Consider the following 13,946-nt stretch of genomic DNA (forward strand, 5'->3'; position numbering starts at 1 on the left):
ACACACACACACACACACACACACACACACACACACACACACACACACTGCCCCTGTCCCTCTCACACGCTCCCACACCTCGTCGTAGAAGACCAGCCGCAGGTGCTCTGGGGCCACGCGATACAGCAGCACGGAGCTCAGGCTGCTGAGTGCCTGCTGCTCCCTGACATGCACTGAAGGGCCTGGCCCGGGGGGTGGGGCCTTCTCAGAGGCTTCGCCCGATGCCGCTGGAAGAGGGGGCTCTGCCTGGGACCCTATAGGGTCCTCCTCTAACAGGTACAGGGTGGACAGAGTCAGCAACAGGGACACAGGGCAGGTAGAAGGCCCTGGAAGGAAAGAGGCAGGGTGAGGCTCGGAGGAGAAGGCCACGGAAGAGCCCAGATGCCCTGGGCAGCGTCCCAGCGCTGCTCAGAAGAGGAGGGACCACACTGAGGCAGCCACAACACGGCCTGTGCCTCTGGGGGCCAAGGCCCCCCCTTTCCCAAACACCAGGGCTCTCCAGCCTCCAAGACCGCTGAGGCCCAAGACGAAGGGGACCTGCCTGACCACCCCACCTCCCCGTCGGAAAGGACCAGCTCTCGTCTTCACCACAAGGAAGAGGTGGAGCAGACCCAGACGATCTGGGCCCAGAAACAAAGGTCTCTGAGCCATGGACGCCCCAGGGCACCTCCTGGCCCCTCCCAGAGGGGCCGGGAACACCAAGGCTGTTATTTGGGTGGGAAGTCCACATCCCAGCACTGAGAATTGCTACAAAGGCACGGAGAGGCGCTGGGGGGCTGGGGGGCCGGGGCGGTGGCCTCACCTTCAACCAGGAATGCCCGAAGATAGAAGAACCGGAGAGGCTCCAAGGAAGGGTCTGTCTCTAGCAACGGCCTGGGGAGAAGGCGGCAGGCCCAGGAAGGAGTAGTCAGCCAGGGGATGGGAAGTACCACGACGGGGTAGAGTGGGGAGAAGGCCAGGCCCGGGTCAGGAGGCATGGGCGCTCAGGGCCTGACCAGGGGCTTGTGGAGAGAGGGCCTGTGCTCCACGAGCAGCGTCTGGGCCTCAGCCTGGCCTCAGCCTCCTTATCGACTCACCAGAGCCGATGCTTCGGGGTCACCTCCTCCTCCGTGGCGCTGACGCTGCTCCTCCGGGTGGGGGGCAGAGACTGCAAGACATCTGGACAGAGCCAGCCAGGGACAGGGATCCCTCAAAGACTCCATCCCAACCTCTCAACACCTTCCCATCCTCTGCACTGCGGAACTTCCAAGAGGGATGGGTCCCGTTACCTGGCTGTCTCCGCTGCGGGCACCAGAGCTGGCGCTGTGGCCCTCGGCCCCCACCCCACCCTCCCTCCTCCCCCTTCCCTCTCTCACCCGTAAGCTCCTCCAGGAAGGCCCGGCAGTGCCTGGCATCTCGGGGCAGCAGGACACAGCCACCTGCCCCGGTCGCCCACTCCAGCCGCAGGCTCTGTCCTGCCAGGCCCAGCTCTATGCTACTCAGATCCTGCAGGGGAATGGCCAGGGTCGGCTGCAGCCAGCCAGCCGGAGGCCCGCTGTGGAGACAGTGAGGGCAGAGCGGCAGGAATGAGTGAGAGCATGGGGGCCCCGGACGGACCCCTCCCTGGCCATGGCCCCGCTCACTCACCAGATCTCCCCTGTCACCTTCAACACGTAGAGCCTGTGATCAGACACAACCACGAGACACAGAAACTCCCCAGGGTGCCCTGCCAACACCACTGGCACCTAAGCGGAAGAGGAAGTTGATGTGAAACAGAGAGAACTAGAGAGGCGGCTGCCAGGCTGAGGGCCAAGCTACCGGTGACCCTGCGCGTCCATCCCAGGCTCTCCATCAGCCTTGCTCTCTATCCCACAGCCCCGCCTGCACTCAGACCCACGGCAGGCTCTCAGCAGGTCTCCCTGCCTGTCATCTCGCCCCCTCCAATCCACCCTCTGACAGAACAACTGTGCCCAAACAAAAAACCAATTGCTGCTCCCCTGCTTCCAAGGCCTGTAGTGGCTCCCGCAAGACTCAGGGTCAAGTCCAAACTCCGTGGCCGACACAAGACAATGCTCCTGCATGACCCCTGCCTGCCTGTTCAGACTCCTCTCAGGACCCCCACCCTGTGGCTGTCCCAGTCACGGCCAGTTCTCCCCACTAGCTACTCTCTCAGGCCTCCATGCATTTGCTGCTTCCTTGTCCTAGAACATTCCTTTCCTCCCTCCTCTGTAACTCATCCTTCAAGACTTAGTTTAGCCACCACCACAGGAAGGGGAAGCTTCCCTGGCCCACACAGGCTGGGTCAGATGCCCCTCTACGGCCTGAGCCTGATTCCAGCACCTTCACACCGCGTCACGACTGACTGCTCCTCACACCAGAGGAGAAGATGGAGGGCGAGACCCATGTACTCTAGATCCTTAGTGTCCTGCAGGGCTCAGAGCTCCACAGAGAGGGTCTGATGGCATGTGGGATATACAATAATGGCTGGAGACCCCATTTACTAAGCGCCAGGGTTTGCACCAGGCAGCCTGCAGACATCGGCTCTCACGTGTGCTCCACACCCCGTGAGGTAGGCAGTATCCTCCCCGTGGTAGAGGGGAGACAACGGAGACTCAAATACCAAGAAACATATTCACAGCCACACTGAGAGCAGCTGCCGGAGTTTAAACCAGAAGCCAGACCTGGAGGCTCCAGCACAACTGCCTGGACACACTTTGCTGTGGTGGAAACAGGCGGAAACCCTGGTCAGTTGGGGGCACAGGGCAGAGCCAGGCTGGCACAGACCTTGAGGCAGCACTGGAACTCCTCTTGGGCATCGGTGAACACCTCGACGTCCAGGAAGAGCCGGAGTCGGTGGTCCACAGAGCGGAGGCCACGGCGCTCAGGGGCTGGCGGCAAGCAGTGGGCTGTCAGCCTGCACCGGCCACCCTGGCTCCAGCGCCCCTCCCCCGAACATTCCTGTCTCTGTTCGCCTAGACTCACGAGGGCTGAGGCTCCAACTGTGGTGGTCACGGGAGTCCGGTGCCTGAGATGGGGCACTGTCGGCCCTGGTGCCGTAGGCACTGTGGCCAGGAGGGCCATGGATGGGGCTCGGAGACTGCGAGGGGGCTGGCGATTGCTCTCCCTGCCTCCATTTCCCACTGGGGCTTCCAGGGGACAGGAGAACCACGTGATCACTACCACAGTTTGGACACACAGCAGGCGATTCTGGAGGGAGGATGGGCACAGTCCCGTGAATCACACACACAGCACCACACCCCCTTGCTGTGCTCACGGCACTCCCTCCCCCCTCCCCCATCTCCAGCTTCACATGCTAGCTCCAGGCGCTCCCAACCCACCTGATGCCCTCTGCAGGAGCGGCTGCTGACCAATCGCTCCCCGCCCCAGTGAGGGATGAGCAAGCCCGGAGCCTCGGCCCACAACCTCAATACACCCTGCCTTCTCATCTCAGGTTGTCTCAGAGAGGGCCAAACTCAGCCAGGCCTTGCTCTGGGTCCCTCTCACAGCCTTGGGCTGGGCATACACTTGATGTCTGAAAGCCCCAAATCAACAGATAAGGGTCCGATTCCAGGCTCCATTACTTGAAGGCTGTCATCTAAGCAACTCTGACAAGTCACCTAAGCGCTCTGTGCCTGGTGCCTCATCTGTGAGACGGGGATGATGACGGTATCTATCTTAGAGGGTGGTCAGGACGAGGGAATGGAATCGGGTAAAGGTTCCAGGACACAGATCAGCGATGAGAAAGGAAACATTCTTTGAGCAGCTACAACGCACTGGGGACGTGCTAGACCCTTTGACGTTGTATCAAAACTCTCCTGAGGGCTTCCCTGGTGGCGCAGTGGTTGAGAGTCCGCCTGCCGATGCAGGGGACGCGGGTTCGTGCCCCGGTCCGGGAGGATCCCGCATGCCGCGGAGCAGCTGCGCCCGTGAGCCATGGCCGCTGAGCCTGTGCTCCACAGCGGGAGAGGCCACGGCAGTGAGAGGCCCGCGTACCGCAAAAAAAAAAAAAAAAAAAAAATCATACATTTCAACGCAGGTATTACCAAACATATTTCTTTCTTCTTCAGTGTCTTCAAAGACATGGTTTTTGACTGGTCTATAATGGAAAAACCTCTCGTCTTAGAGAACAGGATGTGAAGAGATGCCACGAGGCACTACTGGGTATCAAGTAGCTCACAAGGTCAGTCAGGGAAGGACAGCCTAAGCCAACTCCCACAGCATCCTACTCAGCAGCAGGACAACCCAGCACTGCAGTGGGGGCTCAGCAGGTTTTATGTAGTTTCTGACACATTAGTCAAAAGAAGGAGGGAAAGGCTCCAAGTTATGAAAAATTAACAGGTATGTTTAAGCAGTTACAGAGACAGTATTTCCTGACTTTAAAGGGGGAAAAAGGATGTAATTTCTTTTCTTTCTTTTTTTGGTTTTAATTTTTCCTCCAGGCAGAAAAGTTGGTCCCCGCTCCTTTCTGCCCTAGGGCTCCCCCTCCCCACTCCCAACTCAAAACCATTTTCCCTGAAGCAGCAGGAGGCACGTGGGTAGGAAGGTCAAGGGCAGGGCTGGTACCTGTCTTCCGGAACAGAGGCCTCCAGCCTTCCTCACCGTCCAGTCCCAACCTGGGCTCCTCTGGCTTGAACTCGTGGCCACAGCGCAGACACTGGAGTCTGCCGCCGGGAGGGTCCCTCACCTCCCCAAGCTGATGCTTCCCCAAGGTGGCTGCTGGGGTCAACACAGCCAGCAGCTCCTGAAACAGGGCGGGCCAAACAGCACCGTGAGCAGGACCCCAGCCCTCGGGCTTCCAACTTCCCGCAGCCTCCTGGGCCCCACGCCAGGCCCCGTCACCTGGACAGCGGCCTGGGCATCTGGCTCCAGCACCACATAGCGACGCAACTGCCGCTCGGGGCAGATGTAGGAGAAGCGGAGAACGAGGACGGGGCCCCCAGGGCGTGGATCTGAGCCCTGCGCAGGAAGAGGGGGTCGGAGGGATGAGGGTTATACTGAGAGCATGGAGGAAAACAAAGCTCTGGACTCCGTCAAAATGCTTTTGCTAACCGCCATGCTCCAGCCCAGAAGCTCTGCTCCTCAGCCCAGTCTCCCAGGCCGCCTGGGGCCCACCTTGCCCCGCTCAGCGCCCCTCCGAGGCTCTAAGCTCACACAGAGTGTGGGAAGCACGCCGCCCAGTGCCTGGCACCTGACGCCATGCTGTCAGAGCCGGCTCCCATAGAAGCCCAGCACCGCTTCCAGAAGCCCGGCTCCCGTCGCTCACCTCGGGCACCGGCTCGCTCTGGGTCTGGGTCTCAGCCTCTATCTCAGCTGCCTCCAGACTCTGGAGCTCAAGCCGTTCCAGGGTTCGAGCTGCTTGGAGCTCCACCTCAAACAGGTGGCCAGCAGTGACCCAGAGAAAGCATTCCCTGCCCCGCAAGCCCTCGGGCCCCTCCAGGGGACACACCAACATGGGGTGGCAGAGCTCCACTGAGGAGAGACCAAGAGAGGGACCCTGTAAGGAGAGACAGGCAGCCAAGACTCTGCCCCCCGTGGGGTGGCCGTCCATTCCCAAGGGGTCAGCCACCCCACACCTGGGGTCTCCTAACTCCCAGACGTGCCCCACCACTGGCCCCAGCCTCCACGCCCACTGCGCACTCACCCTCCACTCCGCGTGGCTCCTGCCCCTCCTCCTCCTCCTCTTCCTCTTCCCCTCCCTCCTCTTCCTCCTGCGGCTCCGGCTCCACCCCGACCTCCTCTGCCTCTTCCTGTGCAGACTCCGTCTCAGGGGGCGGAGGGCTGCATATAGTCTCTGGGCTCGGGGTGCCCGGACGCAGGGTGCCTAGGGCAGGGGTCCCGGAGGCCTGCAGGTGATTCCTGTACTGCAGCCAGTCACGGCCAAAGCGGTCCCGGAAGCTGTTCATGAGCTCCAGTTCCCGATGCTGCTGCACAAACCACCCTGGGCAGGCGGGGGAGAGCAGCTTAGCGAGCCCGGACCGCCACAGTCCCCGGCAGCCCCGGCCTCTTCTGAGCGTGCCCCTCAGGGTGAAGGAAAAGGGGCTGCGACGGCAGGGGGAGAGCCAGGTCAGAAGGAGCACGGCCCAAAGCGCCTTCTGTGGGACACCGTGGTCACGTGCGACTCAGAAGCACGCAGCACCTGCTGCTTTGGGAGACTGGACAGACGGAGCAGCACATTTAAGGTCCTAAGACATCCTGAAGAAACTACTTAACTCTCGTTTAACACAGCTTTTCCCAGACTGATAGGGCCACGGAATCCTTTCATCACCTGACCTCTGACATCCAACAAAAACAGTGTTCTTTGAAAAACCCTTTGATAAGTGCTGCCCAGGAGCAGTCTCTTCTCTTCCCCAGACTAAAAGGAAAGAGGAAGGACGACGAGGCCCCTCACGATGCTCCACTCCACCAAAACTAAAAGTCCTCCCAGCCAGAGACTGGAGCGCACTGGACGGGGGCGGGGGGCTGGCGGGGGGTAACTCACCAGCCGGGGAGGGGTCCAGAGTCCGGGGCTCCGGGTCCGTATCACTGGGTTCCGAGATACTCGCCCGCCTCACACGGACTCGGCTCTGAGGTTGGGTAGAGGGACCACATTCTATGAAAGCCAGGGGCCTGCCACCCAATCTGCCCAAAATACCCACCCACAGGCAAGGATAAGCCCTTACTTACTCCCAGTGTATTGGCTAACCAGAGCCGCCATTGAGGCACCCAACCCCGGGCACGAGGCAGCCTAGGACACCGTTTACCTTAACCTTACGAACCGGGGGCTGGACCACAACGCCCCCCGACGAGGGGCTGTCACTCAAGTCAGCGCCGCCGGAGGTTTCCGTGGTACTCCCCACCGGCCGGGGCAGAGGTGGGGCCATGGGGCCAAGGCCTGAGGATGGGGAGGTCTGGCGTGGGGCAACAGGAAGGAGAAAGAGGTCGGAGCCAGGGAGCACCTCTGTCCCGCCCAAGCTCGCGGAGAGACGGGACCCGCTTGCAGCTGAGCAGGCAGCCCCCTCCTGCACAGCTCTCTATTTTCCTCAGCCAGTGCCCTCCCTTCACATCCTCCCAAGTCGATCCCGCCATCATTCCCACCACACGAACCTGAAAATCAGTCAGTGACAAGGCCTTCCCATCAAGAAGGAACTGAGTGAAGATAAAAGGGGAGGGTAGTGTCGGTGGGGAGCACACGCCCTGGGGAGCCCCAAGCCAGGGCTGGGGGTCCTCCTAGCCCTGTAAGCACCAGCAGGGTCGGCGAGGGGGAACAGCATGATAGGCAGGGGGTCCGAGGCCTTGGTCCCTAGCCTAGGGATGGGGGTGGAGAGGCAAGAGGGTGCAGGGGCTGGGGAGGCCTGGGCAGGAAAGGGAAGGCAGAGCAGACGCGGGAAGACCACTCACCCCAGCAGCAGCGTCCCTGGCACGGGGCGACAAGCACCGGGCGGTGGCCGCTCGGTGCTCAGGGTGGAACCACAAAGGGTTCCCCTCCAGGCAGAGCTGGGGACAGGAAGAGGAGGCTGAGGCAGGCCTCGGGCACCCCCGTGTGAGGAGGGATGCTGAGCGGCTCAGCATGGGGGCGAGGGAGGGAAGGAAGGAGGGGCGCAAAGCTAGCTCCTGGGTCCTCACCTTGCGGAGCTCAGCCAGCAGCCACAGTGGCGACAGCTCCCTGTGTCTTTCCAGCAGGTTGTAGGCCACATCCAGGTGCCGCAGGTTCCGCAGCTGCTCCAGGCCTGGGGCAGGGGTGAGAGGGGAGGAGGGGCATGCGGGTGAGCAAGAGTGGAGGGGGTGGGGGGCACAGCAGAAAGGCCAGCCTGGGCACCTCAGACCTGCCCGAAGGCCGCATGAGAGGCTCTGGGGGCACACGGGTCCCAGGCCACCCTGAGTCTCACACTGCCGCCGTTCCCCTCCACGTCTGCCCTGTCCTCCCCTACAGCCTGGCCGCCCCATCTCCCCCACTCACCGTGCAGGCTCTGGAGCTCATTGCCTCGTAGTATCAGGGTCCCCAGAGCAGCCCCCGAGGGTCCCATTCTCGGCACCAGACGCAGATGGTTATAGGAGATGTCCAGATGGCAGAGCTCAGACAAGTCCTGGAAGCAGGTGGGGGTGAGGAAGATTCTCTCCTTGACCAAACTCTAGTCAGGCTCCTCTGAACCCTCTTCTCGACTAGGCCTCAACCTTGGCCTATAAAGACTGCAGACTGCCAGCACAAATGAATTCATCCCCCCACCTCCCCCCACATTAAGGCTTGCACAAATCTACCAGTTTCTGAGAGCTCCAGAATGACAACTCCAGTCCCCTTACACTGCTGCCCAGAAAAACTCAAGGCTGCCAGAAGGACTTAGTTTGCTCCAGCCAACGCCTGAAGATAGGGCCCAGGTCTCCCAGCCTCCATGGGACTTCGAAAAGTGCCAGTTAGCAGACCAGACAGGTCTCACACAGACCAATGCCCGTTTCGTGCTTTTTGTAAATTTCCACTTCCCTGACTTCAGAGGAACTCGTCTAGAGTTTGGTCAAGGAGAGAATCTGCTCAAGGCCCCCATCGTCCCCCTTTCTACTAGCTCACTCTCCGCTGAGAACGCCCCCCGATGCACAAATCAAACTTGAGTTCAGTTCACGCTGAATAGCTTATTACTGATTAAAATAGTTTTACTACTAATCAAATATCACAAATAGTTTATTACCATTTTAACTAGTATCCAGCTTTATCTAACAGGGAGACATGGGAGAAGTGTCCTTCATCCTCACCACGAAAGCTACCCTTTTCTGAGCTAGGCACTGGGCTAAGTAACATCAGATACCGTTCACAATCATTTTAATACTATAAAAGTAGGTACTCCTAGGATGTGCACTTTACAGATAAAAAAATTGAGAGACTAACTAATTTGTCCCAAATCACACAGGGATAGGAGTTGAGATTTGAACACTGCTTTGTCTTATGCTGGAATCTGTGCCTCCAAACAGTATCACCTCCCAGAATGTGGCTCCAAGGGGGTTAGGGGCCTGGGGGCGAGGGCAAGGGCAAGGTGGGAGCAAAAGGAGTCCAGGAGAGAGGGTCAGAGCAGAACAATCAGAGGCCCCAGTGGCTGGGGCCAGCCAGGCTGTTCCTACTCACCATCAGGAAACCCTCACAGTCCTGGACCTGATTGTGGCTCAGGTTCAAGAAGCGCAGAGCTGACAAGAGACGCTGAGGGAGGATGGGAAAAGGAAGTGGCAAATGGGATGCCCCCAGGCAGCCAACTGGCCCTCCTCCCTAAGGACCCATCCCTGTCGTTCCCCAGCTCCCCAAAGCCCCTCTGAGGCTCACTCACCAGGGAGCTGTCCAAGGCAGTCAGAGTGTTGTAGCTGAAGTCGGCAGAGAGCAGAGCCAGCCAGGGCAGGGCAGAGCAGAGGTCACCACCGCAGGCTGAAAGGAGCTCCTGCGCAGGCAGGCAGGCACTGTTACCTCCACTCTCCCCTCCCTACCATGCCAAGACCACGCTCTATCAGTCGGCCGTTCATTCACTCTTTATACACTGAGCTCAGTCTGGAAATGAAGACTTAAAGAAAGCCCAGGACTCTGTCCCCAAGGAGTTCACTGTGGGCAGAGCGGGGAGGCAGACATGAGGATATTGCATACAATATGCTAGGTGTGACTGTAAACATACGGACAGGCACAGAGTGCTGCAGGAACACAGCAGAAGAAGCAAGGACACTGGGTCCAGAGGGAGGTGGGAGGCAGGAGGCAGGGAAGGCTGCAGAGAAGGGGGAACCCCAGAGCATGGTCCTCCACGTCCCTCAGGACAAGGCATCCACGTTCACCCCTCACCCTCCTCACCTCTAATGCCTGGAGGCTCCTGCTGCAAATCAGGGTCTCCAGCTGGGAATAGATGGCACGGAGGCCATGGAGGCAGTGGAGGGGGACACCTCGGAGCTGGGGCAAGGGAAGGGAGGGAGGGAGGAAGACTGAACTTCACAGAAGACAGAGGTATCATCCCCGCCTCCCAACAGGGAGGCAGGAAAAGATGACGAAGCCACCTATGGTTCAGGGCAGCATTAAGTGGATGAGAGTGGGTGGCACAGCACTGCAGAGCAACCAGCACACTCAGGTCTGCCCCCGACACCCCACCAAAAGAGGCCACATCTCTTTCTCTGCCCCAAATGGCTGCTCATGCTGGGTTTTGTGCACCGACATCCCCCAACACCCCATACCTCCAGCTGCCGAAGGGACTTGAATGGAAAGATTTTGATGGGCCCTGGGAGGCCAAGACCTGGGACATGGACCAGCTAAAAAAAAAAAAAAACAACACTCAGGTCACTGAGGTCCAGCACATGTCCGTTTCCTTGGCCTCTCTTCCCTAGCACGGCCAAGCACAGCTCTCACCTCATCTGAATCCGGGCCCTGCAGACTTCGTGCACTCAGGCCGTACCCCCAGCCCCGCCTCCACTGCTCTTTTGGGCTTTTTGTATATCCTACCCCATTCCCACCCAAGAACCTTGAGTGAAAGTGTTTTCTGCAGCACGTCGAAGAGGAACTGAAGCTGGAGGATGACGGGGGAGTCGGCGGGGTGGGAAGGCAGAGCCACAAAGCCTGTCTGGCCAGGGCCCCATGGCCCCAGGTGCAGCTCAAATACGTGGTTCAGCTGCTGCAGTGCGGCAGTGAGCAGGCTCAGGGTGCTACGGCCAGACAGGACCGCATCCCCTGCAGGGAGAGGGGCAGACAGGAGGAGCATATAAGAAAAGGCTCTTTCCTTTTATTCTAAGACTTGTGACCCCAGCATACACCCACTCCAACCCGTACTGTCGATCCTCCACTACAGGATCAAATTTTTTACCTCTTCCTTGCTCAAAAGTCTTCAACGGCTCCCCTCTACCTTCAGAAACTCCTAACTTTTCAGCCTGATATAGCAGACTGCTTCGCTACAAGACTCCAACTTTTCTAAATATTCCTTCACCTTCTGCTCAAAAGAGCCGGGCCTACTCACAGTGCTGGAAATACAGTCGACTTGGTTCCCAGCTTCCTCATTTTCTGACACACCCCCTTCCACTCTGCCCAGCTTGAGACGTATCTTCTCTCCCGGAAGCTTTCTCAACACACAACACTGCTGAACTTTTTCCCATAAACACTCATTTTACATTAAAGTTGATTGCTTTATCTGTATTTTTTTTCTGATTGCAAAAGTAACATGCACACTTACAGAAACTTTCAAACAACACTAAAATGCATGTCATGGAAATAACCACTCTACAGCACTAAGGTATTGTTATTGCTCTCCATGTTAAAACTGCTTTCTCCAATGAGACTCTCATCCTTGAGGGCATCTTTGGTATTCATTACTGCAACTAAAAAAGTACAACTACAAGGTAGGCGAAGGGAATTTTTTTTAAGTTTTTTGAAAAAATAAGGATTGACTAGAAGGATTTTGCAGAAATAGTACAGACAGGTCCCTCATACCTTTAAAATTTAATCCCCAATGGTTATATTTTACATGGAGTACAATATCAAAACCAGGAAACTGGCATTGGTACAATGTGTATATATAGATCTATGCTATTTTGCTACATGTAGATTCCTGTAACCACCACTACAATCAAGATACAAATCTATTCCATCACTGCCACACTCTCCCTCCTGCTACCTCTTTAGTCACTTGTGTCCCTGCACGTGCACGCGTGCACGCGCACACACACACACCATCAGCCCTAACCCCTGGAACCAAGTCAGATTTCTGCTGAATTATCAAATCCTACAACCTTGTATGAAGGATTTTCTATGTACTAAACACTGAGGAGATACAGACAAGGTTCAAGGATTCTCCCCACCCTCAAAGAGCCTCCCAGTCTACAAGCGGAGATAAGACACGTGCACAGTTAATACTACAAGCCAGAAAGTAAAAATGCTATAGAGATTCCACAGATACCATCAATAGGAGTGCAGAGTGATGGAAGGCAGCTAACGATGAGTAATATGTGCCAGACATATGTTACTTCATTTAAATGTCATCAGAATCTCCTAAGAAGCACTGTTAACACTCTCTTACAAATAAGGAAATTGGACTTAAAAGAAGAATCTCGATTGAGATCATACAGCTGGTAGGAAGTTGTCCATCTGATTTCAAAGCCAGGACTTGTTCTACCACAACTAATGCCATCCATTACTGAACAACGACTATGGCTCCACTGTGCCCAGGCTCCGAGGAAGGAAATTATAATAATTACTACCAATTTTGAGCACTTACTATATACGCAATCGTTGTTCTAAATGCTTTATGTGAATTAAAATTAATCCCCATAGCAACCTTTAAGATAAGTACAATCATTATGTCGTTCTGCTGGTGAGGAAAAGTAAGGCTCAGAAAACTTAAACAATTTGGTCAAGTTTGAAAGACTTGGGATTCCAACCCAGGTGGGTCTGACTTCAAATCTCGTGCTTTTAATTATGCTAAACTTAGTGCTTTGCCACAGAACCATGATTATGACCAGTCCTTGGTCTCGAGGGGCTTACGGCCAAGTAACCATCACTTCCCTCTGAGAGTATCAGAGAACGCATGAAGGAAGTGGCACTGGAGTTTGGCCTCGAAGGATGGCTAAGGTCTAGACTATCAAAGACAAAGAACAACAGAACGAACAAACCCCAGAGAGTAAAGAAATGAATTCTTCGACACCCAAACCCTCGGAACCCTAAACAGCTGTAACCCCATGACTCTTACGGGGCGTGTCTCTGGAAGGTAGGAAGTACCCCATCTCGCCCCAGCCCAACCGGAAGTCTACTCACCGGAGTCACGCAGCAGCCCAGCGAGCTTCCACACCAGGGAGTCCCGCGGGGCGGTAGTCATGGCCACAGGACGCTGGGGGCGGAGCCTGAACAAAGAGGAAGCGGAAGAGCTTCAGGTGGGTGGTAGTGCCAAAAGGCCAAGACGTCCGCGCAAACCGAGGCCTCGCGGAGAGAAAAACAAACAAAAAAGAGAGCGAGTAAGAGCTCCTCCTTGGTGCCCTTTCAAGGAGCATAAGGTCTGGCCAGCCAGACTGAGCTTTCTGTATAATCCTGCCACCAGCTCTGCAGCCCGTCGCCCATCAATAATGGGCAGGAAGTCCCGCCCCGGAAGAAAGGCGCGCGGGAGGGACGGCCGTAAAGCAGGCCTCCGCTGCCGGAAACCACGCCCTAAGTCGTGCGAACGTGTCGGATGGGGGGCGGTGCCCGCTGGTTCTGTCGAGGGCGGGCCTTCTGCGGTGGCAGCTGCTTCAGCCCACACCACTGCTGCAAGTTGGGCCTCCGTCGACCGCGCCCAGCTGTGGGCTCCGCACGTCCTGAGACGCCCGCTGGGCTCGGCGGTGCTCCTCCGAGCCAGTGAGGAAAATCTGACTCCTTGTTTGCAGACTGGGTGGGGAAGCAAAGTTTAGAGAAAAGGAATTTTCTGTTAGTAAGAAAAAGACTCGTCCAACGTGAACACTCCTTTTTCAATTAAAGGAGAGCATGTCCGCCATGGAGGGACTTTTTTTTGACATCTGTGGGAAAGAGCTGGAGCTGGCGGAGGTGCCATCTCTGGGGTTTCTTTGACAGTTTTTACTTAATCTCGCTCCAGACTCGCTTTTCTTTTTTCCTTCATCAATATCGGGCTCTCTCATTAGCGATTGTTAGCCCTCCACGTGCACCTCATCCTTTGTTTTTTGTTGTTGTTGTTACTTTGTTTTCTAACACCTGAATTTAAAAGTTGTTATTGTTTCGGGATTGAAAATGAGAAAACGGATTCACAAAGCTTAGGTTACTTGGGAAGGTCATTCAATTAGTAACCGATATTGCTGAGACTGCCAAGTTCCCGTTGTAGCTTTCACCTGGCTCCCGGTCAAATAACAGACATCGACTACAGAATTAGATTAAGAATAATGTCTCTTAACAGAATTTCTTGTTTTCAAGGTGGCTTTGTTTGTTTGTTTGGTTGGGTTTTTTTAATGTAGTGCCCAATTTTCTGATTTATTTTCAAAATGAATTGTAAGCCAGTTGAGAGTAGGAATAA

General features: G+C 56.4%; 1 protein-coding gene across 4 annotated transcripts in view; it reads right to left on the reverse strand.

Moving 5' to 3' along the window:
* Nucleotides 1-13,023, reverse strand: part of STK11IP (serine/threonine kinase 11 interacting protein) — a 14,165-nt gene extending 1,142 nt beyond the window's left edge. The window contains exons 1-23 of one of the 4 annotated variants that reach the window (XM_027120420.1): nt 12,716-13,022; nt 10,428-10,633; nt 10,144-10,218; nt 9,770-9,865; nt 9,264-9,371; nt 9,068-9,139; nt 7,916-8,042; nt 7,582-7,685; nt 7,357-7,452; nt 7,063-7,104; nt 6,720-6,866; nt 6,458-6,542; nt 5,621-5,917; nt 5,243-5,448; nt 4,819-4,935; nt 4,543-4,720; nt 2,962-3,186; nt 2,764-2,867; nt 1,627-1,724; nt 1,356-1,534; nt 1,077-1,158; nt 803-873; nt 79-326 (exon numbers count right to left, since the gene is read on the reverse strand). In XM_027120420.1, coding sequence (XP_026976221.1) covers nt 79-326; nt 803-873; nt 1,077-1,158; nt 1,356-1,534; nt 1,627-1,724; nt 2,764-2,867; nt 2,962-3,186; nt 4,543-4,720; nt 4,819-4,935; nt 5,243-5,448; nt 5,621-5,917; nt 6,458-6,542; nt 6,720-6,866; nt 7,063-7,104; nt 7,357-7,452; nt 7,582-7,685; nt 7,916-8,042; nt 9,068-9,139; nt 9,264-9,371; nt 9,770-9,865; nt 10,144-10,218; nt 10,428-10,633; nt 12,716-12,767 — 3,015 coding nt within the window. In that variant the 5' untranslated portion in view covers nt 12,768-13,022. Of the gene's footprint in view, nt 1-78; nt 327-802; nt 874-1,076; nt 1,243-1,355; nt 1,535-1,626; nt 1,725-2,763; nt 2,868-2,961; nt 3,187-4,542; nt 4,721-4,818; nt 4,936-5,242; nt 5,449-5,620; nt 5,918-6,457; nt 6,543-6,719; nt 6,867-7,062; nt 7,105-7,356; nt 7,453-7,581; nt 7,686-7,915; nt 8,043-9,067; nt 9,140-9,263; nt 9,372-9,769; nt 9,866-10,143; nt 10,219-10,427; nt 10,634-12,706 lie in introns of those variants that run through there. The other 3 variants (XM_027120411.1, XM_027120430.1, XR_003435622.1) reach the window with 3 other exon arrangements.
* Between the last annotated feature and the right edge of the window lie 923 nt (nt 13,024-13,946).

This window comes from Aethalodelphis obliquidens, unplaced genomic scaffold (genome assembly GCF_003676395.1).
Source record: "Aethalodelphis obliquidens isolate GAN/ISIS:26980383/991018 unplaced genomic scaffold, ASM367639v1 scaffold2, whole genome shotgun sequence".
NCBI lineage: Eukaryota > Metazoa > Chordata > Mammalia > Artiodactyla > Delphinidae > Aethalodelphis > Aethalodelphis obliquidens.